The 26,578-nt window shown below is 46.1% G+C and overlaps 1 protein-coding gene across 1 annotated transcript; it reads right to left on the reverse strand.

The window, feature by feature from the left end:
* On the reverse strand, nucleotides 1–24,600 carry LOC130261642 (ATPase family AAA domain-containing protein 3). Its single transcript, XM_056508095.1, has 16 exons — nucleotides 24,329–24,600; nucleotides 23,010–23,086; nucleotides 22,306–22,407; nucleotides 20,839–20,898; nucleotides 20,440–20,509; nucleotides 19,484–19,649; nucleotides 17,659–17,728; nucleotides 15,405–15,560; nucleotides 15,162–15,218; nucleotides 14,129–14,254; nucleotides 13,236–13,360; nucleotides 11,045–11,096; nucleotides 9,695–9,765; nucleotides 7,430–7,597; nucleotides 6,691–6,799; nucleotides 1–364 (listed from the first exon to the last, which is right to left on the reverse strand). Exons 1-16 carry the CDS (start codon nucleotides 24,555–24,557, stop codon nucleotides 185–187), a joined length of 1,818 nt encoding a protein of 605 aa, XP_056364070.1. The 5' UTR covers nucleotides 24,558–24,600; the 3' UTR covers nucleotides 1–184.
* Between the last annotated feature and the right edge of the window lie 1,978 nt (nucleotides 24,601–26,578).

The raw sequence follows: 26,578 nt of genomic DNA on the forward strand, positions 1-26,578 counted from the left end.
TGGTATTTCAGCAAGAGGCCCTTTAATTCAGTTGCTCCTGCCTTACTGAAGCCATTCTGTGTTTCTGGTGCAGTTTAAAACCAAGGCAGCCTGAGGCATCCCCCCCCTCCCTGGCACCAAGCACCACAAACTCCTGCTGCCAGGAGCCCCTCCCAGCCCCGCTCAGGTGACACCTGCAGGCTCCTCAGACAGGTGTCCCTTTGGGGAAGGGCAGCAGGGGGCTGCCCTCAGCCCCCCTGTGTGCTTCAGCCCCCTCAGCTCTCAGCCACTCCATCTTCTGGCGGTGCTGGCGCACGGCGTCGGCCGCGCGCGCGTCCAGCATGGCCTCGGTCAGCACGCCGTCCTCCGAGGCGTAGGCTGCTGCCTGTGGGGACAAGCACACCTCAGGGGGCACCCCCAGCTCCAGGGGACACCCACAGCCCCAGCCTGGACAGCCCAGCCCTGGGGTGATGCTGGCACACCTGGCTGGGGAGAGCCCAGCTTCGGTCGGGAAGGATGAATCAGGAAAACCTCATAAATATGGTTGGCTGGCAAAAGATTCTGGGAATATGGAAAGCATCAGTGAGGTTGAAATGAAAGCCATCTTTGAGATACCAAAGCTCAGTTACTAAATAACTAGGAGACTATAGGGTGGCTGGCCAAAAGTAATCCCCTCTGGATAGAACAATGGTCCAAAGGTCAGAGAAGACCCCGCTGGATTGGCAGAAGGGCTCCAAAGAGTAGAACACATTAAAGTATAACACATTATGGTAATGTAATGATTCTTATAGGCTGTGTGTAAATGCTATAGGATTTGTATCTTGTATTAGATTGGGTAGTGGAAATTAGAATATTCAACATAGAAGAAGATTTATTGTGCTGTAAATGGAAAAATCAGTCTCTTCCTTCTCTTTCTTCCCTCTCTCTTACCTCTTAGAACTCTCACTATCCCCCACTCTCTTTCTGCCCTTTTAACCCACACCCTATGCAAAAAACCAGAAGTTTCAAGACCAGAATACAGAGATCTCTCCATCCTGACCACTGTCACATCCAACACTCTGCTAGACTCCCTCTCTGCTGCTCTCCTCTCTGTGCATGATTTCCCTCCCAGCACTCTCACTCCCTGTGGTGATCACCAACAATCCCTCTGGAGCTCATGGGAATCAAACCCCTTCATTTCAGGAGAAAAGGCCTCACACTTGGCTCTTTCACATTTCCTTTCCTGCTGTAGAAGAGCTGCACAATAAGGTGAGGAGAGGTGGGTGCATGGAACAGCTCCATCCAAGGCAACAGAAAATTGTTTGAACATTTGAACAGAATTAACATCAGTGCTGGGGGGCACACGGGCAATGTGGTGCCTCTAAAATGATGTCTCATGATCCTGCTTTCCTCAGGAATCTTCCCTACTTCACTTCTGTGCTGTCTCAGCTCCCACCCTGCACTCAGGACCTTCCCTCTCCAGTTCTGCTGGCAAGCACTCCCTGCTGTAGCTGTGAGAGGCTGCCCATAGCTCCCTGGGGAAAGGGCTGGCAGCTCCTGGCACCCCTGTCCAGCAGCCCAGAGGGGGCCAGGGCTGTGAGGCACAGAGCAGAGGGACTGTCCCTGGGAAGGGGACAGCCAGCACAGATGCCAGCACAGCCAGTCCCTGCGAGGGGAAGGATGCTGGTGCTGTCAGCTGCACCCATCTCCAAGGTAACAGCAGCCCCCGAGCTGCAGATTGCTAAATCTGGTTCCTCCCTCTCTGCAAGTGCTCCTGTGAGCAGCCTGTGCTGTGCTCAGGGAGTGAGGGGGTTTGGGATGAGGGGTGGGAGCCCTGCAGAACCCCACAGCCAGCCCTAGGAACCCCAGACTTCCACAGAGCCACAGCCTGGCTTGGCCTGTCCCATGAGGAAGCTCCACTCTGATTTCTGCACACACTGCACTGAGGTTCTGAGGTGCCACACACAGCCATCCCTAGGAGCCCCAAAATTCCACAGAGCCTGGCTTGTCCTGTGCCAGCCCTTCTGTGTCCTGTCCCACTGAGGAATGTCCATCTGATTGCTCCACACACTGCAGTGAGGTTCTGAGGTGTCACACACAACCTCCATCCACTACTGGTGGTACAAAAATTCCAGCAAGAAATGAGCCTGACAGCAAAAGCAGCACAGAAACAAATCTCAGTGTGACCCTCTGGCACCCCCACTGCCCTGGGATGTCCAGGGGCAGACACAAAGCCCAGGATGAGCTGCTGCTCTGCATTCACAGTGCTGGGGGTCACAGCTGCCTCTTACCTCACTGCAGGAGGAATAATTCTTTCCAGAAAAGAGCAAAAGCTTACCCAGGCTGCTTTTCAGGCTCCTCTAAGCTATTTTCCTTTTTATGGGGTAACTGGTTAGACCACAAAAGGTCTCACTGCACAACCCAGCAGAGCTGGCAGGGGCTGGTTTCTCCTGCAAGCAGCATCAAATCCTTTCCCTTTGCAATCCTTGCTGCAGGCAGCACTGAGTCAGGCTGGTGCTGCTGCTCAAAGCCAGGAGTAAACACTGGCCTAGGGGAGGGAGGGCAGGGAAGGAGCAGCTCTGGAAACAGAGAATTCTCCCTGCACAAATAAATAGAGAATTCTCTCTGAGCAGGATCCTGATGCTGCCACTTCTGCTTCCAAATATTCCCACAGCACCTCTCCCAGCCCCACCTGTCCTCTCTGCAAAAGGGGCACAGTGCAAAGGTTTTGTTCACACCTCAATCATCCCTTTTTACATTTTTTCTTAAATTATTGCAGGGCATTCAATGCAGGCCTGGTGGGGTATTTTCAAATGAACAAAGCACTTTGCTGGGATGCATTTCTGTGCTTGCAGAGCTCAGAGGTGCAAAGGTTTTGTTCACACCTCACTCACCCCTTTCATATTTTTGTTTTTTTTAATTATTGCAGGGCTCTCCATGCAGGCCTGGTGGGGTATTTTCAAATGAAAAAAGCACTTTCTTTTTTGCTGGGATGTATTTCCAGATGCCTTGCCTGCCCTCCTCCCTGGCACTGCACAGCCCAGTGTGGAACCTCCTGCAAAGCTGTGCAGTTCACGCTCTGTTGATTTTCTCAATGACTTTCTATTTTTAGAAAGCCTTAGGCCCTTGCTGTCAAGAAAGCAAATGGGAGAAGCAGCTGCCCCTTCTGGGAGTAGCTTGCACACACATAAAAATGGTACCAAGCTTCATTTGTATTCATACCTCTGCCTCCTGCATGGACAAATTTTAACCCATTTTCTCCAGTGCAGCAATTCCTGTTTTATCCCTCAAACCTAATTATGAAATAATTTTGTTTGGTGGAGATGGAACAGAGGACAAGTCCAGCCTAAATGACCTCATGTTTCATTTCAAGCCAAGTCTTGTGGTTTATTTTAACCTGGCCAGACTCATCTGTATCATTTGAATCCCATTTATAATGAAAAAAAAAAAAAAAAACAACAAAACATCCCCCACAAAAATACAACAGCTATTTTTAAAATATAAACAAGGTTCAAAGAGCAAAAAAAAGGCATTTATGTCAGTGGCATAAAAGGCAAGGAATTTACAGGAAGCTCACACTGGGACATAAAACTCCTGGGAATTCTCCTGAAGTGCTGCCAAAACAATTTTCCAAGATTACAGCTTGGAATAGTGAAAGGTTGCTTTTTGGTTTTGACATTTTATCTCAAGCACATCAGCAGCTTTGAGTTGAGTGCTGGCAAGTCTGCACACCAGAGCTGAGGGGAATTGTTAAGGTGAAAATGCATCTAGTCCAGGCTAGAGCCATAGAGGGCAATGGAAAAGCACAAGGACAAAAGGCAATGCTCAGTCTTCTGCAGGAGAGATTAAAATGGATTTCCAGCACGCACACTCCTTGCTGTGCCAGACAGCAATATTTTTTCCCAGTGCTAGAGGTTACACTCCTGGCTCTTCTGCATCTTATTGTTTTTTTTCCTGTTGGTAAATTCAGGACAGAGCCAGACTGAAACAGCAGTGAGCTAGAACTTCATGCAAGTGACAGCCAATCCATCTGAAATCCAGTTTGTGCTGGAGTGAAGCCTCTGAAAGCTGCAGCTATTGCTCAGTTGAACTGAGATGGGTTTTTAAAGGCAATATTGGCAGAAGAATCCTCATGGGAGCTGAGTGGCCACTGCTGCTGTCCCAGGGCTGTGATATTTTCATCTCTAAAACTTCAGAATTTCCCCTTTGCCCAAATCACCTCTAGGATCCAGTTCTGGGAAGGGAAGATGATCCCAGAGGCTCCAAACTGGCCCTGGACTAAAGGGGCTGCTCCCAGCAGGCATGGGCTGGGATTGTGGGTTTGACCCCTGCAGGGCCCAGAGATGGACTGGGATGAGCCCTGGGGGTTTTCCCCAGCTCAGGATATTCTGCAATCAGGCAGCACCTTGAATTAAAAGGGAATTAAAAGAGCAAAACTGATATATTGATATAAGAAATAAGAGTGTCTGTGGTCTGTAGCACCCTACAGCTGCTGCCTCCAGCTGAGGGAAGCCTGATATGATTTTTTGGAGTCAGTTCCTGGTTCCTCCAACCCTTACCTACCCTGAACAGTGTAGCTATGCAGTTAACTCCTCTTGCCAGGTTATTTTTAACTCTGCTCAGCTCCCTGACCCAGTTCAGAGCACAGCCATCCACAGGGGTGCACCAGCACCACGGGAAGGAGAGCAGCAAGGCAGGAAAACACTGCCAGGAAAGCTTAAATCCACCCTGCAACCTTCCCTGACAGCCCAGAGCAGCTACAACAACTCACCAGGGCTAAAACAGGGCCTAAAATACCAACAGCACCCAGGGGATGAGCTGGGGGTGAGTAAAAAAAAACAAAGAGGGGATTTTCCCCAAACCCTCAAACCCAAAGTCCTGCCAAGGGCAGGGACCACAGCTGGCAGCAACAGCAGCTCCAGCCAAGCTCCAATTGGTCACAGCTTCAAATTCCTCATCCAAAAAATGCACCATGCTTTTCACATTTTTATAAGTTTGGTCCATTTGCAGACTGGGGGCTAATCTTTCAATTACAGCTTCAGGTAATGAAAGAATTTAGCCCAAGTTTGCTCCCCCCAACTCACTTTTGTTTGTATTTTTTGGGCCTGTGAGGTGTCCTTGATTCCCTTGGAGAGGAATTGTTGTTCTGAGCAAAATGGGGAAGCTGCAGCTCACTGTACATGGAGTTTAGAGTCACACACCAAAGAATTGCAGGGTTATAAATATATAAAAAATAGAAAAGCTGAAATCCCTCAAGCTGCTCAAGATTTATTCAATTCTTATCCCACCCTGGATGTCCTCATGTGCAGCCCCTGAGCTGCTCACTGACCCTTGGCACATCCCACTCCCCTTTTTGACCAACAAGAAATTAGGATCCTTTAATTTTAACTTTAACACAGATTAAGTTTTTTGCTACATCCAACCAACTCAAATATTTCTCCCCACCCTCCTGTTTTTTTTGTTTTTTTTGTTTTTTTTTTAAGCTGAGTGTTTGATGAGAGCAGAGAGGAGAACAACTTCCTGCTGCAATTTTACATCAAACCTTGTTAACAGTGCTGGCAGCATGAGGCACATCTTAAAGAGCTGTCAGGGAAAATTAGTCACCCCCACCTTTTTCCTTCCTTCACCAGCACTTAAAGGATAAATGATAAAAGCTGAGGTCATTCCTGGGGAGTAATGACAAACTTGCTGATAAGGGGTGATAAAAAGCAAAGCATCATTTATCACAACTTCTTATTACAGGAAATAGTTGGCAGCAAAGCCTTTCACATACGTGGGGCAGATGACAGCACACATTTTGAAATATGATTCAATATTACAAAAATTATACAGGAAAATTAACCAGCTGTGTGCTACCAAGGAATAAAATAAGAACTGACAGCACTCAAATAGGACCTCAGCTCATGACTACTGCAATTAAAATTAATTTACACTAGAAAGGATAAATATTTCTGTCCCTTAAAAGGTGGAAAGCCAGTAGTAGAAGGAATGATAAGATGTTTGTGAGCTGCTAAACTAAATTAAAAATTTAAGAACTAAAAAAGCCACTTTGTTTTTACAATCCCTGAAAGGAAGCTGACATGAGTAGGTTACATGACACACAAATTGGAGCACATTCCTTCAATTGATATTTCTATGTTAGTTTATGAAACTACACAATCCAGTAAGAAACTGGCAGATGTGACAAAACACGGTGAAAACCTGATTTAAAAAAAAAACACTAAAGCTTGCTAAGCATGTACTCCAAGTGACTGCATTTCTTTTTTTTATGTAAGGAAGAAATATCTCTTTTTTTTCAGCTCCAATTCCAGTTTTGTTTCTCTAATAGCTCAAGCTGCACTGTGAGGGTTTAGAACAGAGGGGAGGAGGCACCAACTTCAGGCATCTCTTCTGCTGAGCTTCCTGAGCCCTGGACCATGGGTGTGGCCAGCATGGACTGCCCAATTCACTCCAAACTCACCAGCTTTACTTAAATTCCATAAGGGATTTCCCATCAGGGATTATTAAAACTGTTCTTATTTCTGGGATGAGGAATTCTGCTGATTTTCCAGCACCCACCCCACAGCCAGCAGAGTTCTGGTACCACCCTATGGGCAAACCAAACTTCCACAGGGAGAGATGACCTGAAACTCCAGAATCAAAGCCTCAAACCTTCCAGGAAGGGAGAGGGAAGGAGGGAGGCCAGTGCTGAACCCCAGGAAGGGGAAGGGAAGGAAGGAGAGCCCCACTCACCTGCCATGCCACAGCGAGCTGGGAGATCTCCCGGCCGGACATGCCCTCGGTCAGCCTGGCAATCTCTGAGCACTTCTGGCCATAATCAAACTGGGCCAGCTTCAACCTCCTGAAAGGCACAACAACCTTTTGGTTGACATGTAGCCACACCACTGGAATTCAGTTTCCTGCTTGTATTACTGCCACCTCAATTTTGAGGGCACAACAAAAAATCTGGGATGGCATCGAGATAGTGAGAGGCATCTCCCAGCTCTTGTATTACTTGTTGAAAGTGGGTTTATAGACAGAATACACAGGAAAGGGGATGGGGAAAAACAAGAAAAGAAAGAGAATTCTCCAAAAGTTCTTACAGTTTCCTGCTTGCATTACAGGGTCCTGAATTTTGGGGGCACCACAAAAAATGTGGGATGGCATCAAGATAGTGAGAGGCATCTCCCAGCTCTTGTGTTGCTTGTTGAAATTTGGTTTAGACAGAATAAACAGGAAAGGGGACGAGGAAAAACAAGAAAAAAAGAGAATTCTCCAAGAGCTCCTACAGTTTCCTGCTTGCATTACAGCCTCCTGAATTTTAAGGGCACAACAAAAAATCTGGGATGGCATCGAGACAGCAAGAGGCATCTCCCAGCTCTTGTTGCTTGTTGAAATTTGGTTTACAGACAGAACACACAGGAAAGGGGATGGGGAAAAGCAAGAAAAGAAAGAGAACTCTCCAGAGTGGAGAGCAGTGAGGGGCACTCACTGTTTGCCCTCTGTGGCTGGCTTCAGCACGTGCTGGTCGAAATACATCCTGACGAGCCGCTCGCGCTCCTCCAGCTGGGGCAGGTCAAAGTTCACCATCTCATCTATCCTGTCATTGATGGCCCAGTCAAACTGCTCAGGCTGGTTGCTTGCTAAAACAAGCATAAACCTGGAATTAGGAAAAAAAAAAAAAATAAAAAAAATAAAAAAGATAGACTGACAAAGTGAGAAAAATAAAAATCGATGAATTAAGTCTGAACATTTGGTGGTTGGGATCAAAGATGTTTCATCACTTGAAAAAATCTGGATTTCTTAGAAATGGCTTTGGGAGCACCTCAAGCACCACACTAAAATGTGTTTTGGGCTGTCTAGAACAGCTCTGCTCCATGATACAGAGGTGCTGCTCCAGGTCCTGCTGCATTTTGGAGCTGGAAACTATTTTTTTTTTTTTTTTTTTACTGCTTTGTAATGATGCTTCTTCTCTGTGCCAATACTTTAATGCTTTAATTGATGTCACCAGTTTAATAGTGCCTGATAATTTGAAATGGGCTTTTAAGCACAGCTATTGGAATATTGATGTTCTTGCTGTCTGGTTGAATCATTGGCTACAAGGGGCTGTGTTCTCTGCTGTCATTTTTGGGGATAACTTGGCCAAGACAAAACTGTGGCTTTTCCACCAACAAGGACTTGCAGAAAAACAGGCCTGGATTGAGGATTGCCATGCAGCCTGATATTCAGACAGTCAGCTATCCCACAGGTGATTTTGGGAAGTTGAAAGGCAGCAATTCCCAGTGCTGGTGAATCCCCTGCTGAAGGAAGAGCTCTCCTCAGGGTCTGCCCCATTTACACACCCCATTACACCCATTCCAGTCAGCTCCCACTCATGGATGCAGGACTGCTCCTTGCCCAGGGCAGCAATAAGGCTGCTCAGAAGTAAAAATCAGTGCATGAATCACCAGGGCATGTTCAGTGTCCTCAAATGGCTCATGGCTGAAATCAGGGCTGAATTCCATGTGAGAGCTCACTGCAAACCAGAGCTCAGCTGTTCTCAGGGGAGGCAGAGCATCCCCAGCACCCAAAAAACACCCCCAGAGCTCTTCCAGGGCAATTTAACTTCAGGGGAAAGAAAGAAAACCATCCCCTGCCTGTCCCTGATTTGCAGGACAAATATTTCTTGTGTTTATTCCTGCAAGCATCATTTAATAATAATTATACTGAACACAGCTTTCTGTGTATCATTTCAGAAGAGATTTGCTCTCCTCCCAAAGGGAAAACCAAGGTTCTTGCAGGATCAACACCTTGTTTTCTAGCAATTTATTTATTTTAGAAACCACCTCTTCCCAGGCACCTCTGGGACAGAGAACTACACACAAGCAATTATCAGTTACAGCTGCATTGGTTCCAACAAGCTCAAGAGACCCTAAGGGCAGAAAATGTCCTGGAACTGTGACCTTCCAGGATATTTATTTCAATGTCATGAGGTTACTTGAAAAGTCTTTCATTCCAGCCTCACTGAGGGCAGCTCATCATTAAAAACCTCACTTTCCAGATAAAGCCAGAGACAACTTTTCCTGTTGGCTCAATTGTGAAAGGAGAAATTTTAACAACTAAGTAAAGTTCACACCAAAAAAATCAAATATTATTTGAGAAAGGTGAAGTAAAGGTCACCTCTCTATTATGAGAGCCAGGAAATGGCTCTGGCTAAAATGAGCAGTGCAGTGCAGGGATTTCCCATCAATGTGACAAAGTGAGCAGGGCTGGGGGACAGTGACATTGCCACTGTGTCACCTCAGCCCTGCCAGGGGGGACAGCTCAGGGATCCCACAGGGAGTCAGAGGGAAAGAAGTGGAGATGGGAACTCATCTGCCCACACAGGCACAAGATGGGAAGAGGTCACTGGAGAGCAACAAGCACCACTGAAGTGTTTTTCCAGGGAACATGAAGCACCCAGCCAGGATGAAATGGGGATTTTTGTGCTAAGTGATTTTCCTGGGCTCTTGTATAAACAGTAACTTACCAAGAAAGAAAATATAAACATCAACACACTCAAGATGTCCAAATATCACTCCAGTTTCAGGAAAAAAATTTTCCTTCTGCTCTGATTTCCAAGTGCCAGGAAAAGCTGCCACATAAACTGAAAGGGGGATATTCTCTGCAGACTTTTACAACCCCTCAGCAGCACAGATAATTTCCAACTTCCATTTGTACACCTTTAAAGACTTTCCTCAATCCAGGGAAACAGCAAGTGCTGAAACTGGATACTCACTTGTTGCTGTGCTGCCCTGTTCTGTGCAGAAATGCATTTAAAGTTGCTCTGAGATCTTCACTGATTTTCTCCTGCAAAGATGAAACCCAAAGGAAGATCAGCTGCTGAGCACTGCAGACAGGTCACAGCTTTAAGCAGCATTATGGACAAAGGGAATTCTGTTATTGTCAAGCACTTGCATTACAGAAGAATCCAAAGCACCTTGGAGAAAAAAAAAATCAATTTATATGCCCAGGAGAAAGGTTAGGAAGTAAAGCTTCCAGAAGAGAGGCTACAGATTTCTCCACACTCATCCAGTGATCTGCTTGGTTTCAAACCCACTGCTCTGGCCCTACTATTTCAGCTGGGAAAATCCAGTGTGACACAGGAAAATAAGCAAAGGATTCACTCACAAATTCTAAGTAACCTCCTGGAGAGTTCTTTAAAAACACAACTGGGATTCAAGCAGCAGGTCCAGACTGGATGGACAATGTGGTGACTTTGGAAACACAAATGATTTATACAAAGATGCTGCTGTAATTTGTTCATGTAGCAAAAAGCAGTTTTGTAATCAAATTTTTCAAATATAAATATTTGTGGGGACAAAGCCCAAACCCTGCAGGGTACCAGCATGAACAACCTTCAATATTTGCCTCTTTCCTTCCTATTTTCCTGCTGCAAAACCCCCAACAACACTGGGCCACTGATGCCTTTTCCTTGGTCTTAAAATTAGAAATTAGCCACAGTTAAGGGATAAAAGGTTTTTATCTTGGTATTTAATAAGGATTTTCATGGTGCAACCATTTGCTAAAGTGGAATATGCTGAAATGCACATTCATGGTAGAGCACACCTACACTTTTATAGATTTTGTAAATCAGCATATTTAATAAAGATATTTTAATGAGAGGTTTGAATGAAAAGCATGATATTTATTCCAAAGTACTTTCCTTTAAATGGGTTTAATTTTAGTTTATAGGATGTATTTTAGAGGGGACTTAGCTTTAAGATAGTGCAGTTTTTTGGTTTTTAATGGTGAGGCTTTTAGGTTTTTCTGGCTTAACAGAATATTAGGACTATGTCAAGATACTAGATTTAAGGGATTACAAACATGTATGTTAAGGATATTGAGGATAAATAAGTATTTAAAGGAAATGATGATGGCATCAGCACCCATCTCCTGCAGGAATTCTCAGCTCCGAGACGCTGGCTCCATTCCACACAAGGCTGGTTTCTGTCTGTGCCACAGTGAATCAGGTGAGCACTGAGGCACCTGCCAGCTCCCATTCTGTGCCCACTGAGGGCACACAGTGAATGCAGGAGGCTGTGGCTGGCACTGCAGCAGCAGCAGCAGACACACACCAAGCACTTACTGTCGCCCTTTTCCTCAGGAACGCGTCCGCCTCGTCCACGAACAGCAGGAGGCTGCAAAAGGAAAGCACTACACACTAACAGGACAGGGCTAAGTGAGGCTGCAGGATGCTCCTGCCCCACTGCCAGGCACCCACAGCACTGTAAACCCCCAAATAAATAAACACCCAAATCAAGCACTGCACAAGCAGCCTCGTTTCCTCGGGCAGCCAAGCTGCAGCAACCTGCCCGTGGTGTGCACCTGGCCCAGCCCAGCAGCTGAAAAATGGATTTTATTTCACACCCCTCAGGCCACAGATCTGCCCCCAGGCCTCTGGAGTTCTGTTTCCTGCTGTTCAGAAGCAGACTGAAGCAAGACTTAGGTACAGGACCTGAAACTCCTCTGGATTTTTCAATCTAGCTGGGAGTTTTCATAGGCACAGTTTGTGGTTTGTGGCTGGATGTTACTGCCAAGCTGCAGTAGATATTTGAAATTTAGACCTGCTGAAGTCAGAGTGCTATTTTACCCTCCCTCCTCTTTAGAGAGATGTGTGCAAGGGCACAATGCAGAAATCTTGGTGACAGTGACACCTCCCTGCCATTTTCCTTTTGCCACTCTGAAAAGCTCAAACCAGACTCCTCAGCTTTGTTGTTTTCTGAGGTTTTTTTCTTTTCCAAAGCACAACACCACTAATGTAATGGTTTTACTACCTGTGGAGAAGTGAATTAATAAAGCCCATGAATTATTCACCAAAATGAATTCACTTACAACCCAAGGGCAGTGCTCTTCCCAAGGGACTGAGCCTGTAAAGATGTTTATCAATAACAGAACCAGGTTGCTCATAAAGCTGTCACAGCTTGTATTACTCCTTGCCTAGCTTCAAACCCAGCTTTCTTCCAGGGGATTTCAGGCCCACTAAAATCTTCCACCCAGCCCCAGCTTCTCCCAAATATTCTCTGCAGAGGTGTCTGTTATCACTGTTTCACCTAATAAAGGCAACAGCTAAGACTGGTGGATATTCAGAATTAAATTTGCTTAAATACTTCAGTGCAACTGGAGGTGAGAATATTGATTCTATGGACACATGTAAGCTTTGATCAGGAAGTGTAGGAAGCTGAAATGCACAGAAATTTTTATCAGGGCAGAGAAATTCAGAGCCAGGCAGTGCTCTAAGAGAATTCCTTAATGGAAGCATCCAACTGAGTATCCTCACTTCTCCTCCAACTTCTCAGTTAAATTCTAAGCTCACTTAAATTCTAACACCTTCCCTTCTATTGCTCCTCAGGAAAGAAGCTTAAAAAATGTAAATCCTTAGGATGTTTCCCTGCTTTTTTTTGTGAGAGGAAATGGAAAGGTTTAGGTGATGAATGAAGCAAGAATTAAAAGAGACACTGCAAGATAATGCCCATCTCAAGCAATCAGAGAGCACATGAATCACTGGGCAGCCACATTTACAGATCTGAGATCAAATCAGCACAAAACACCCCCTGAAAGTTCAATATTATCAGGATTTTACCATCCTGGCTGGACAAACAACTCCTCAGCTACCTCTGTACTGCAAAAATCCATTTACAAGGGCAGGAGCAAACTGACTCCACACTGCTACAAAATCAGGGAGCCAAGATTCAGCCTCACCATGAGGATTCTCTGCAGATAAAAATTTGCTCTTAAAGGTGACTGAAAAAGCAAAAGTTCTTTTTTGTGTTTGTGATTTTTACACCTGATGCCTTTAGCATCTGTCTCCTCCTTACCCTCTTTTATTTCTTATAATTCATTCCTGCTAGAGGCTCAAAAGCAAACAAGAAGCTGGATTTCAATACTATCAGTGTTTCAAATTTGAGCAGCTGCAACAGGGAACATCCAGAGTGTGAACACCTGATTTGTGCTAAATCTTCTAATTACTGTCAGATCATTAATCACCCTGAAGGAAATTTGTCCCAGCTTTCAATGGGCAGGAAGTCTCCTCTCCTGCTGGTGAGATCAGACAATTAAATTATGACTGATCTGGAAAAGTTGGTGTATAAAGGGTTTGAGAGAATAGAAAAGCAAAGGCTTTTAGCTTTTTAAATATTACCAATTAACAAGGAAAAACTTTGAGTAAACCCAAAACCTCCTAGTGTTATAACAGTGACTGAGGGGCTGAACTGCACTGTTGTGGTAAGGGTTTTTTGAGTAAAAACCCAAATTGAGGATTCAAGAAAAGCTCAACTTACCCTCTCCTACTGGTGTTGGCCCAATCAAAGAGTTTGTGCATGGCTGTGACCCCTTCCCTGCCCATGGGGGCCACGTCCCCTCCTGTCATGATGGCATAATCCATGCCTGAGTGCACAGCTAATTTCTGCAAGGAAACAAAAACCAGCCAATTAAACCCTTGCTTTCACTGCAAGGCCATGGAGGATGAAGAGGGAATTAAAGCAGTTTAGTCCTGTCAGTGTGATTATTTCCAGAGGGGAGGTATTGGCTTTTTTATGTTCTTTATCACTCAGTGGCAATTTTAACTTGTGTATTGTTTATTTTTTCCTTTTCTGTCCATCTCCATCGGCCTTAGAAACCCAAACTAGGTGGCTTTAGAAATACAGTAAATTACTAGGGTAGAGGTTTAATGTACTGACAGAGGAAAAGAAAATCAACTTCCATCAGTTTGTCAAATCTACTACTGTTAAAAAGTTGATGAAACCTCAGATCTTGTGGACAAGCAAGGAAAAAAAATACCAAATTCTGACTCAGATCCATGTAAAAGCCATTCTGGCAGTTCCTGTGCTCATGGAGCCATGGCTGTCTCTGCCCTGGGACTGGGAGCACCAACAGAAAATCCATTTAGCCAAGGGCATAAAGCCAGCAGAGGTGGATATGAGGTGGCTGCTGCTGTGATTCCCACAAATCCCAGGTGCCCAGGGCCTTTCCCAGATGGAAGAGCTGCCCTGCTCCCTCTCAGCTCCAGACTCCAAGTGGCTGCACTGATTCAGGGCTGCCCTTTCCTCCCTCCCAACAGGAACACAATGCAACACTCCAGCAATAGATTTCAGCCCAGGGAGGCTCTCAGGCCCTGGAATTCTCAGAACACTTTGCAACATGCAGGTTGGCAGAATTTTGGCAGGGTTTTTACCTTGGCAAAGAGAGTTTTTCCAGTGCCAGGGGGACCATACATCAGAATATTCCTGTAGAGGCTTTTGTTCTTTTTTGTGTTTCTGGTTGCTATGGCAATGTCTCTCACACGTGCTTCCAACTGGGGCTGCAAGGGAAGAGTTAAATGTCAGGGCCAGAAAGCAGCAAAAGAGCTGCACCTACCAGGTTCCCACACCAGTACCTGCAGGAAGGAGGCAGCACTCCAGGCTCAAGCTTTTAAGTCTTAACTTCAGCTGCTCATGACTCCACACCAAGGTCATTTCCTGTCCTATGTGAGGATTTACTCGATTTTCTCTCCACTTGGCTACAATTCTTTCATAAGGAAAAGCAGCAGGGCAGGAAGCAGTGCAGTGACTACTCTAGGAACAGATAACACCTAAATATTCACTTCCTAATGGATGCCCTGGGAGGGATATGGCAGAACATAAGCAACTCTTTGCAGTGCTAATTCCTTCTCTAGTCATAAACTCATATTTATATTACTCCTGCATTTGGGGATACTGAGAGAGAGCTATTCCTGCAGGAACATTTTCTCTCAGCAGCTTCAAGCAGCTCTTAAATTTGCCTGATAACCAGGAAGCAAATTTAGAAGGAAATATATAGAAGTGGCACTAATTAGCAAGTTAAGAACCAATCTCAGGGTGGGCAAATGCACACAATATTTCGATTTTTTTGGCCTAGAAGCAGGTCTGGGTTCAGTAATCCTTAACTTCAGATGGTACAAATGGAATTCTGAATATTAACATGCTGACTACAGAGAGAAACTGCACCAGAGCAAGGACTGAACTAAGACTTCCAACTGCTTTTCACAGAGGGAAAAAAAGGTGAACAAGCTACTTAATGCATGTCACACTGAACACAGGAGCTTATTTATGGTCTCAGAGTCCCAAGGGTGCTATGACTCCAAAACTGCTGGAATTACAGCTTTAGAAATGAGTTTAAAGAACCAGCAGCTCTTATTTAGAATCTAAAGTCATCCTTCACAGCCCAAGACAGGAGAACAGAGTACTCACACTGAGAACAACTCCTTCAAGGGCATCCTGAGCCTTGCTGGTGAGACGTTTACCAACCTTGAGAGGACAAATTCAGTTACTCACAGGTAGAAAAAAAACCACATTTTGACAACTCACTCGAACTAAAACATCTTACAGAATGCCAGTGGGCTCAGCCCATCCATTCCACCTCCAATATTCTGTTTATTGAGACCCACTGATGAGTTTTGCTGAGTGTAGCACAGGAAGAAAGCTGGATTTTACCTTGATGGGATGTTTGAGAGCCTCCAGCACAGTGATCCTGGAGGTTTCCCTCACCAGGGAGGGTTTGCCCAGCCGTGCCTCGATGTAACGCCCTGCTACAGCCGTGGCATTTTTGGCAGAATAAACCCCCACTGCCAGCAGGGTCAGACCTGCCACCTGCAAAAAAAAAAAAAAAAATGGGGAAAGGTAAAAAAAAATAAAGGGAAAAGATCAACAAAACCACTTGGCCAGGCAGTGCTGTTGTGTGCAGCAACAATTAAGATTCAGGACAAATGCTGAGCAGGAGGGGTTTATTTTCGGTAAGGTGTTTTATCCCTGTTCAGACAGTCAAGGTCTCACACTCCCTGTTCACTGACTGCTCTTGCACAGCAAAAGGCAGAGGAAGCACAAGTGAAGCATTCATTCCTGAATCCAAAAAGTACATCCTGCCCAAAATGTGTGGGGCTGGCCAGATTTTCAAGTGGATTGAGTAATGAAGATAAAAGAGCCACAGCAGCCAGGTGCTGCCTGCCAGGATGCCCCTCAGCACAGCAGAAAATGAAAGCTGAATTGAAGATGCCAAGGTAAAATTGAATGTAAAATCCAGCCACAGCTGAATTGTGGCTGCCACCAAGACAGGGCATAAAAAGGGAATATCTGCTAAAGGTGCCAGCTCCAATACAACAGGGAATTAGGGATTCCAGAGGAGCAGCAAAGCCAAAACCATCGTGGGAATGGGAATTACCATCATTGGATGGGAACTGCCACCACTGCACTGGGCTGCTCTCTCAGAAACCCCACAAAATGAGACATTCCCATCGATTTGCCAGTGAAGCAGAAAGACTCCAGACTCAGGAGTCAGCTTAAAGCTGATGCCAATAATTTATATTAGAGAAAAGAGCAAACTGCAGCAATTGCTTTTAAAATAAGCTGACTTCTCCTGCAAGTACAGATCAGGGTCAAAAGCCTCAAGGACAACAAGGGTGGCACTGTTCAATAAACCAAGAGGCACCATCTGTTCACTCTCACTCTGCTGAAATGTGTGACATCACTTCTGCTCTGGCTGGAAACACGAAGGGATCAGAACTGTGAGTTCCAGGATGCAAAGAGTGGATGCACACCAAATTCAGCTCAGATACAGAACACAGAGCAGATTTCAGCTTTTTAGCAGCCTCCCTCTAAAAACAGTGCCATGATCTCATGCTCTCTTAGACCATCCAGCACAGAGCAAAATTTCCTCTGCCTGGATGGATCTGATGTCATTTTCTCAGATTTTGGGGCTTCACTGATGTTCATGTCACAAGATATAGAGAAATAGAGCTTTAAAACTGGGTTCTGTATAAAACAAGAACCCAATTACCAGCTCTAAAAAAAATCAGTCTAATTACAAGGCCTAACTATTTGTCATGAAGAATCAAACAAAGGAATGGGTCTCTGGTCAGTAAACAAAGTGAATTACACCAAAACCACAATGAACCAAAAAATTTCAAGTAGAACCTTTGGGGTTCTGCTTGGCTGAGAAGAATAGCCCTTAGAATAGACAGAACTCAAAATTCAGGCTTCATTTACAAGAATCTTAAAATAACTGACTGGTTCTTACCTTGTAGTAATTTAAAATATTTCAAAGCAACAGAAAATATGAGTTCCAGCTGTGTTATCCCCTTTCCAAAAATACACTTACCTTTTTTTTTTTTTTTTTTAAGCTAAATGTCCCAAATTCACAAGAGAAGAGAATGTCTGAAGCAAAAAAAAAAATGACCATAATGCAGGAAATTGGTATCTGGGTCAAGTGAATGCACAGCTCAAAGCAGTGATCTACAAAAGGCTCTGGATTCTGCAGACACCCCAGGTACAGGGGACAAAAGGAGCCACTTAAAGCTTGTCTTGTTCTCCCCAGTGCTCTCAGGCAAAGGATGTTTCTGTGTCTATAAAATCAGAGGGTGGAGCAGATGGTGGTGACTGATTTAAAGCAAAATTTCTATTTTAACCAGCCATGCTACCAAAAATATATTTTCACTGCTGTTTTGTTGAAGTATTACACTGAGAAACAATTTGTGTCCCCAAGATTCCACTGCCAAGCTCTTTTGTCCTGTGAAAAGATGCTGGTCTGGTTTTTAATCTATTCTTTTAGCACACATAAGAGTGTGCTAAAAGTGCTCAAAATGCTCTCTAGGCTATATCAAACTTAGATCTGAAGCTGTGACACAATCAGGAGTTTAACACTCATTTACAGACAGGTTTTTCTGGAAGTTACTGCCAGATATCCCAACCTTACCGTGGCTGTGACTTTATCCCAGTCTGTTACAAAAGCACGGAATCCTTCCCCAAAGAGCATCCCAGCTGTCCTGTGGTAAGCAAAAAAAAAAACCAGAGAAAGGGATTTCAAGGACTGAATTGATAAATTTTAAAGACAGACCTTCATATTGTATTAACGTTGTTAATCTTCTTCAGAAGAAGTCAAAGCTAAGGGCTCACCTCAGAACTGGAATATGAACAAGCCTGGAAAATATATTTATAATCATCTGATGCCTACACCTGAGCTGGGATTAAGTCCAGAAAAGAATTAACCAATTCCAAACCTAAACATCCACCCCTGTGGATACAAAGTGCTTTATACCTTTGTGGTGTATGTTCTGAAATAACTGAGGGGAACTGGAAGAACTGAGGGGAACTGAAAGAACTGAGGGGCTCTCAGAGTAACTCAGCTAGAGGACAAACTTGGAATAATCTCTTAGAAAAACTGTATCACTGTAAATGGCTCAGGTTGCCATTCAGGTGACAATGTAGCAAGACAAGCACTGAAATTCCTCAGAGGAACAAATCCCAGATTTTCCAACATGCTGGGACACATGGGGAGAAGCACCACAGAAACAAACCCCAGCTTTTCCCAGGTGCTGGGACATACTTGGAGAAGCACCAGAGAAATAACACCAGGTTCTCCCACACACTGGGGGGACACTTAGAGAAGCACCAGGCTGAAACTCCTCAGAGGAGCAAACCCCAGGTTCCCCCACATGTGGGGACACACCTGGACAAACACCAGAGGAACAAACCCCAGGTTTTCCCAAATCCTGGAACACACTTGGAGAAGAACCGGAGGAACAAACCCCAGGTTCTTCCATGTGCTGGGACACACTGGAAGCACCAAAGGAACAAACCCCAGGTTCCTCAAATCTTGAGACACACTTGGAGTAGCACCAGGCTGAAATTCCTCAGAACAAACCCCAGGTACTCCCACATGCTGGGACACACTCAAAGCACCTGAGGAACAAACCCCAGGCTCTCCCAGGTGCTGGGACACACATAGAGAAATATAAGAGGAATAAAACCCAGGCTCTCCCACGTGCTGGGACACACTTGAAGCACCAGAGGAACCAAGCCCAGGCTCTCCCAGTGCTGGGACACACTTGGAGAAGCACCAGAGGAACCAAGCCCAGGCTCTCCCAGTGCTGGGACACACTTGGAGAAGCACCAGAGGAACCAAGCCCAGGCTCTCCCACATGTGGGAACACACTCAAAGCACCAGAGGAACCAAGCTCAGGCTCTCCCAGCACTGGGGCACTCTCAGAGAAGCACCAGAGGAACCAAGCCCAGGCTCTCCCAGTGCTGGGGCTCTCTCAGAGAAGCCCCAGAGGAACCAAGCCCAGGCTCTCCCAGCACTGGGGCACTCTCAGAGAAGCACCAGAGGAACCAAGCCCAGGCTCTCCCAGCACTGGGGCACTCTCAGAGAAGCACCAGAGGAACCAACCCCAGGCTCTCCCAGTGCTGGGGCACACTCAAAGCACCAGAGGAACCAAGCCCAGGCTCTCCCAGCGCTGGGGCACACTTGAAGCCCCAAAGGAACCACCCCCAGGCTCTCCCAGCACTGGGGCTCTCTCAGAGAAGCCCCAGAGGAACCATCCCCAGGCTCTCCCAGCGCTGGGGCACTCTCAGAGAAGCACCAGAGGAACCAAGCCCAGGCTCTCCCACATGTGGGAACACACTCAAAGCACCAGAGGAACCAAGCCCAGGCTCTCCCAGCACTGGGGCACTCTCAGAGAAGCCCCAGAGGAACCAAGCCCAGGCTCTCTCAGAGAAGCACCAGGCCTGGCCTGACCTACCTGAGGGACTCGAGCACGGTCTGGCGGTGCTCGGCCGCCTTCAGGCGGATCTGCTCGCGGATGATGTCGGCGTTCTCGCGCTCCGCCTTGGCGCGCGCCCGCGCCTCCGCCTCCACCCGCAGCATCTCGTTCTTGTGCCGCAGCTCCATCTCCCTCTCCACCGTGGCTTGGGGAAAAAAAACACAGCACAGAGGTCAAACTTTCTTCAGGGAAAAGAAAAACCCCAGGGAAGCGGCTGTGCATCGCCTGGAGAAGTTTGGGAGCTGCCGGTCCCAAACGGGATTTTGGAAGCTCAAAGATATAATTGGGTGAAAGGAGAATTAAAGAGAAATGCAGGAGTGAAATAACCCAACCCCACAGGGTTTCACCACTGGGCTGTTTTATTCAGGCTACACTTCCCTCTCTTCACCACTAGGATGTTTTATTCAGGCTACACTTCCCTCTCTGGAGGGCAGCACAGCTGTCCACATCTGTGCTGGGAGCAAACTCACCCCATTCAAACACAAACTGCCTCAACATTTCTGAGACTTGCATCCCAGTGGAGTTCTGCAAACTCAGGAATTATGGCAATTCCCAAAACAAAGAGAAACTGAGCAAGTTTCACACTACAACTTTTTTATTTTCTGCAGGAAACTGAATGGGGATGTGACACTGATTCAACCACTCCTTCCAGATGTTTTTTTTCTCTCCCCTTCTCAAAACTGGTTCTATTTTAGGTTGTTCCAGTATAAAAACAGAATTTCAGTTATTCTGTCATTGAGAAATCCAGCAGTAACAGGTTATATGTTTAGGAGTGCACCCCTTTCTAAAACCAACCTTGGAAGCAATTGGTCCTTTTAGCACTGCTGAGATTTACCTGTTCTTGCCAGTCTGACATCAAACACAACATGGACACAGAGCTCAGCACAAGGATTCCACATGTCCTCACACCCTCAGCAGCTGAACAAAACACTCACCTCGCCTCATGGCCTCCTGCTTCTGCACAGATTCCTCCTGCTTCCTCAGATTTTCCTCATTAGCAAGTTGCTGCAGGAAGAGATGACAGCAGAAGAGATGGTGATGTTGTAAGACCTCCAACAAGTGTAAACTTAAGTGCTCCAAATATTTTCCAAAAGCTGGTGCTCAGGTTGAAGTGCATTTTCCTCCCATCTCTCATATTTATCCTTCTAATTCAATCTGCTGCTTTGTCCTAATGCCCAGCCCCTGATGTGCCAGGCCAGCACTGCTGATGCTGGGCAGATAATACAGATAAACTGTGCCCAGCAGGTCAGGGCACAGCTCCAGAGCACCTCTTGGATTTAAGAAGAATTTTCCCAGAATTTTCCCAGCTGGATCAGAGCAGGAATCCCCCCTACCTGCTGTCGCATTTGCTCGTCGTAGCGCTGCCGTGCCAGCTTGTCCTGGTACTGGGCTCTCTTCAAAAAACAAAAGAATTCAGAATACACAGATTAGGCAGTTAAAAAACAGCCTGCTCCTAAGGGAAATGAGTTTCAGGAGGAAAAAAACTAAATAAAATGGGAAAATCCATACAAACAAAAAATTATCCTGGATTTGAATGTGAATGGGGCAAAATATTCTCAGTCAGCACCAAAAACTCCTCTGTGCTGAGAAGTCTCTACAGTCTGACTTCATTTTAAGGGATCACAGATGGCAAAACAAAGAGCAAGTATTTCTTGGCCCAGAAAAGGAGACTTCACTGGGAAAAACAAGGTTTCAATGTTGTAAACCACACTATCTGGTCTGGTGACTGCAAGCAATAGAACTGCCAGGATGTGCTGATGGGCTCTGGTTTTGATAAAGATTTACTTGCTCCTCATTAATTCCTCTTATCAATTTTCCACAGTAACTCCAAATAAACCCAAATCACTTCCATTGAAGTGGAAGAGGGCTGAGGATCCACATCCATCAGCAGGGAGGATTCTGTATCAGGGGTGATATCATTCTTTATTCCAAGCACAGGGATAGCAGAACAGCTTGGGAATTATCCCCTCAGCAACAGTAAAACATCATGAATTAAACCAAGATTGAGTTTGCTGTGACTTTAAATGATGCCCTGTGAGCAGGAGCAGGTGAAGAATAACCCCTGAGAGCAGCTGAGTGTGCAGCTGCTTCCTGAGCCAGCCCTGCTCAAAGTCCAAACTCTGCCAGGGTAAAGCACCACGTGCCAAATAAAAAGTTCTAGCAAACTTCCCAAGCTGGATAATCCATTAAAATGAATCAATTCCCTCATCTCCTGTCTCTCAGAGTAAGAAATGACCATAATTTAGATTTTAATAAAAGTCAGCCTTTGTTTTCCCTGTTTCAGGATTATGGCCAAGTCAGTGAACAAACCAGGGAGCACAAACACTGTTCACAACAACTCAGATTTGTATCACTTCTCTTAAGATATTTTTTCCTGTTTAATTCAGAAGAAATAGGGTTTCAAGCCACTTAAGACTGAAATCCAAACAACTCAGAGCCATTTCACTGTCCAGGCTAACACAGTTGATAAACCAGTATTGCTCCACAATTCCCTGAAAAGCCCTTTAGGAAAATTCCCAAAAAACCCAGAATGAGAGAAACTGTTAGCACCAGTTCCTTTGGATGTTCAAGAACTTGGGAACAAAAGTCCAAGAGGACTAAAAACCCAGCTCAGCATTACAAATCCAGCATAGAACAGGGGTTCAGCCTGTGAACACCCCCAGACCTCTGGCTGCCCCAGAAAGGGATAATTAACTAAAGGGATAATGAAAGGGATAATTAATCAATTAATCATTGCCTTTTCTATAAGGGAAGATACAAACAAGGTCTCCCCTCACTTGGCTTCCCCCTCATTCCCTTACTGCTTGATGCTGTTTGGTTTCTTCACTGAGTGTTTTCCTTCTCTCTTCTGCTTGGACCCGGATCTGCTCATTCTTCAGCTGTTCTATGGCAGCTTCATACTCCTGGTGAAACAACCAGAGAATTTCATTGTCAGAAATGCATAAATCACCCTGAAGAGAAATTCTACTGACAATTTTATTCCAAGAAATCCCTCTGTAACCAGTGGTACCCTTCAAAGATGATCATTGGCACAAGAAACTTAAAATATGATAATAAAATGATGGTAAGAAATAGCATAATTAACCATTCCAGGACTAAACACAATTAAAAAAAAAAAAAACAAAAAAAAAAACACCCAAGAGACCAATCAACACCCAAACAATCCCTAAATTCCTTTATAAGAAAAGTCTGTCCTTCACCCATCTACTTTAAAGTTCCCACAGAAACCTCATGTCACCCCCTAAAACCAGCAGTGATATTCCAGGAGTTACAAAACCACTCAGGACATGCAAGTTTTAATCAAAGCCACAAAAAAAGGTGTCAGAATAGGCCAAATTAGCTGGGACTTCACCTTCCAGATTTTTTTTTCCCCTAAACACAAATAACTCCTATTTGCTGAACAGAAAGGAAAATTTTTCATTCTCTGCAGAGGAAAGATTTTAACTTGGTCCCTCCCAAACCTGGCAGCTGCCTGAGGAGTTCCAGCTGAGGAATTCCAACACACCTTCAGTTTGGTTTGCTGTTCCAGCTGCAAGGTCTGCTCCTGCATCTGGGCAAGGCTCAGAGCATCCTTTGCATGGCCTGGAGGATGGGAAGAGATTATGGACAGTGAGAGGTGTTTTCTCAGCAAAGATGCTCAGGCTGTTCAATGCACCCTGTTCCTGGAGCCCTGCAATGGCACATTCCATACTCCAGGGGATAAATGATCATGGAATTTCTCAGCATAACTGGAAAAGGCCAGGCTGGATGGGGCTGGAGCAGTCTGGATAGTGGAAGGAATGAGATGGGATTTAAGGTCCTTTCAACCCAAACCATTCTGGGAATCAGTGATTTTATGAAGATGCTCTGGTGCCTCCCTGTCATCTCACAAACCCTGTAGGAAGCACTCAGAGGTCACTGAGTAGGCAAGGTGATATGGGGTGCCAGGAGAGCAGGGGGGGACCCCACAGGACACAGGGATGCCAGGATGGGTCAGGCTGGAAGCGCCCCAAGAACCTCATGTGCTCCAGCAGGGCCATCCCTGGACACAGGGCACAGGACAGGGAATATCCCCAGTGAGGGACACTCCACATCCCCTCTGCCCTTTATTCCACTTCACATCCCCTCTGCCCTTTATTCCGGAGTGGAACACACTCCACATCCCCTCTGCTCTCTATTCCAGGGTGGAACACACTCCACATCCCCTCTGCCCTTTATTCCAGAGTGAAACACACTCCATATCCCCTCTGCCCTTTATTCCAGAGTGAAACACACTCCACATCCCCTCTGCTCTCTGTTCTGGAGAGGAACACACTCCACACCCCCTCTGCTCTCTATTCCAGGGTGGAACACACTCCACACCCCCTCTGCTCTCTGTTCCAAGGTGGAACACACTCCACATCCCCTCTGCTCTCTGTTCTGGAGAGGAACACACTCCACATCCCCTCTGCTCTCTGTTTCAGAGTGGAACACACTCCACACCCCCTCTGCTCTCTGTTTCAGAGTGGAACACACTCCACATTCCCTCTGCTCTCTGTTCTGGAGTGGAACACACTCCACATTCCCTCTGCTCTCTGTTTCAGAGTGGAACACACTCCACACCCCCTCTGCTCTCTGTTCTGGAGTGGAACACACTCCACATTCCCTCTGCTCTCTGTTCTGGAGTGGAACACACTCCACATCCCCTCTGCTCTCTGTTCTGGAGTGGAACACACAATTCCTCACACCCAGGAGGAATTTCCTGGGCACCGCTTCCTGCCCTTTCCTGGCGTCCCCCGGCTCTGACACCGCATTTCACACATCCCCACACTCTGGCGAGCGCTCCAGCCCCTTCCCCTCACGCACGGGACGCGTCCAACTCCCGCGCCGCCTTTGCCGCGCGTTCCAGGCCCGTGGGGTCGAAGTTGCTCCATTTGTCCTTGGGCGTCTGACGGTCCCCGGCGCCGCCGCCAGCGGGGGCTGGAGGCAGGGACAGACCGGCTGCACCGCCCGCTCCTGTGCCGGCACCCGGGGGCGCCGCGTCCCCGCCGCCGCCCGGCGCGGCCCCGCGGTTCAGCCCGAACAGCCACGACATGAGGGCGACGGCGGCGGCTCCACGCGGGGGACGCGCCGCGACCCGCGCGCATGCGCAGAGGGCGGGCCGGGCTCCCATTGGCCCGCGGGGGAGGCGCGCCGCGCGCTGATTGGTGGAGACGCGCCGCGTGTGCGGTTTGATTGGTTGAAAGAGGTGGGAGGAGCGGGAGCGCCGTGTCAGGGACGGAGCGCCAGGAGGGACAAAAGGGGCGGGGCCGCGCTTCCGCGTAGCAACGGGCGTGCGGGGCGTTGCTAAGGGCCGCGAGGCCTGGGAGTTAGCCCGGATTAACATGTGTGATAATTGATAAATGAGTCGTGTTAATCGTAGAAGTTTTGGAGTTTGTATAAACCAGAATACTTAAAATAAGAAAAGAACATGGACCTAGATAAAGGGAAATATATGATTAAACCCACTCTGTTTAAATCCTAATGTTATGAATATTGTGTATACGGTTTGTAAAAGAGAAAAAAAAAAAAAAAGGGGTTTTCCATAGTCTGAAAGGTTTTTTTTGCAGAATCAGATTTCCTGCCTTTGTGTAATCAATCCCAAACTATCTGCTAAAGATCAGAATTCCCACTTCTCCTGTTTTTTATCTCCCAAGACCAGATGGTTCCATGACCCATTGTCCCAAGAGCTGTCCCACGGAAATTTGGAAGTTTCTTTGACCACCACTGCTCACCTTGCAGAATTACTACAACAAAACCATAACAATTATTGATTATTGCAAGGAAAACCAGACTATAAAAAGGGATCTGCAAACCAAGTTCGGGCTGTGACCCCTCATGTTTCCCCAGCTTGCTCTGTCTGTATAAAATAAACCAATCTAAATCTTGCTGAACATCGAGATTTGTTTCTCATTTATAACACAGGAAATCAGCTCAGCCATGGAGTTATCCCAGATTTCCATGGAAATTGGCTCCTTGGAATGGCAGGGAGGATGGGAAAGCAGAAAAGAGGAATATGAAGGAACCCAGTGCTGTGGTCATCTGGGATAAAGAGCAGGATGTCCCTGGAAATCAGATCCTAATCCAACATTTTGGATTTTGAGACGGAAGCTTCCAGAAAAAGGGAGCACAGGTAAATGTGTTTCTGTGGTAATCTGGGATTTCCCTTGAAAATCTACTCCTGATCTAACAGTTTGGAATGGGAGAGGTGATGGAAAAGTGGAAAAGAAAAGGGGAGCAGAGAGAAACCCATCCCTGTGGTTGTCTGGGATAAAGAGCAGGATATTCCATGGAAATCATCTCCCAGTCCAAGTGCTTGGAGTGGGAAAGATGAGACAGAAACCTCCAGAGAAGGAAAACACATTGCTGTGATTATCTGGGATAAAGAACAGGATATTCCATGGAAATCATCTCCCAGTCCAAATTCTTGGAGTGGGAAAGATGAGACAGAAGCTCCCAGAAGAGGGGAGCACAGGGAAACCTGTATCTGTGGTTATCTGGGATAAAAAGTAGGATTTCTCATGGAAATTGTCTCCTTGTCCAACTGCTTGGAGTTGGAAAGTTGACAGGAAAGGGGAATGGAAATCAGAACTCATGGAATTCTGCAGTTTGAAATGTAAAATGTAGAACACTCCTGGGCCATGCCCAGCCCTCAGCAGCAGGCTGGGGACACCTCCTCAGATTTTTTTTTTTTTTTTTTTCCTAAATGTTCATGTTTCTTCCCAAATGTAGGCTTAGAATCTTGGAAACATGGAATATCCTGAGTCCAACTCACAGGACAGTCCAACAATCCCATCCTGTGCCTGAGTTGTTCACAAACATTTACCAGTTCTGCCAAGATCTCAGGGACTCTCTTGTAAAACAATTCTTACTGGAACTGAGGCTTTATCAATGTATTTCTATTCTTATATTTCCAACATATTTTTTGAGGGATGGGGGTGAAGTTTTGTGTAAACCAGGCACGGGTAGAACACACACTTCCCAGTCATTTAAAATGATGATTTAATGTGGTGATCTCAGAAGATTTTCCCAACTTTTATGATTCTGTGAATGCCAGATTTTCCAACCCCTGGAACA

This window comes from Oenanthe melanoleuca, chromosome 21 (genome assembly GCF_029582105.1).
Source record: "Oenanthe melanoleuca isolate GR-GAL-2019-014 chromosome 21, OMel1.0, whole genome shotgun sequence".
Lineage (NCBI taxonomy): Eukaryota > Metazoa > Chordata > Aves > Passeriformes > Muscicapidae > Oenanthe > Oenanthe melanoleuca.

Bases quoted from the DNA above. Each gene is read 5' to 3' on its own strand.
- LOC130261642 (XM_056508095.1), bottom strand. From the start codon at position 24,557: ATGTCGTGGCTGTTCGGGCTGAACCGCGGGGCCGCGCCGGGCGGCGGC. The intron at 7,598-9,694 runs GTGAGTATCCAG...TCCTAATTCCAG, and splicing joins ACAGGGCAGCACAGCAACAA to GTTTATGCTTGTTTTAGCAA. The intron at 6,800-7,429 runs GTGAGTGCCCCT...TGTGCCTTTCAG, and splicing joins CCAGCCACAGAGGGCAAACA to GAGGTTGAAGCTGGCCCAGT.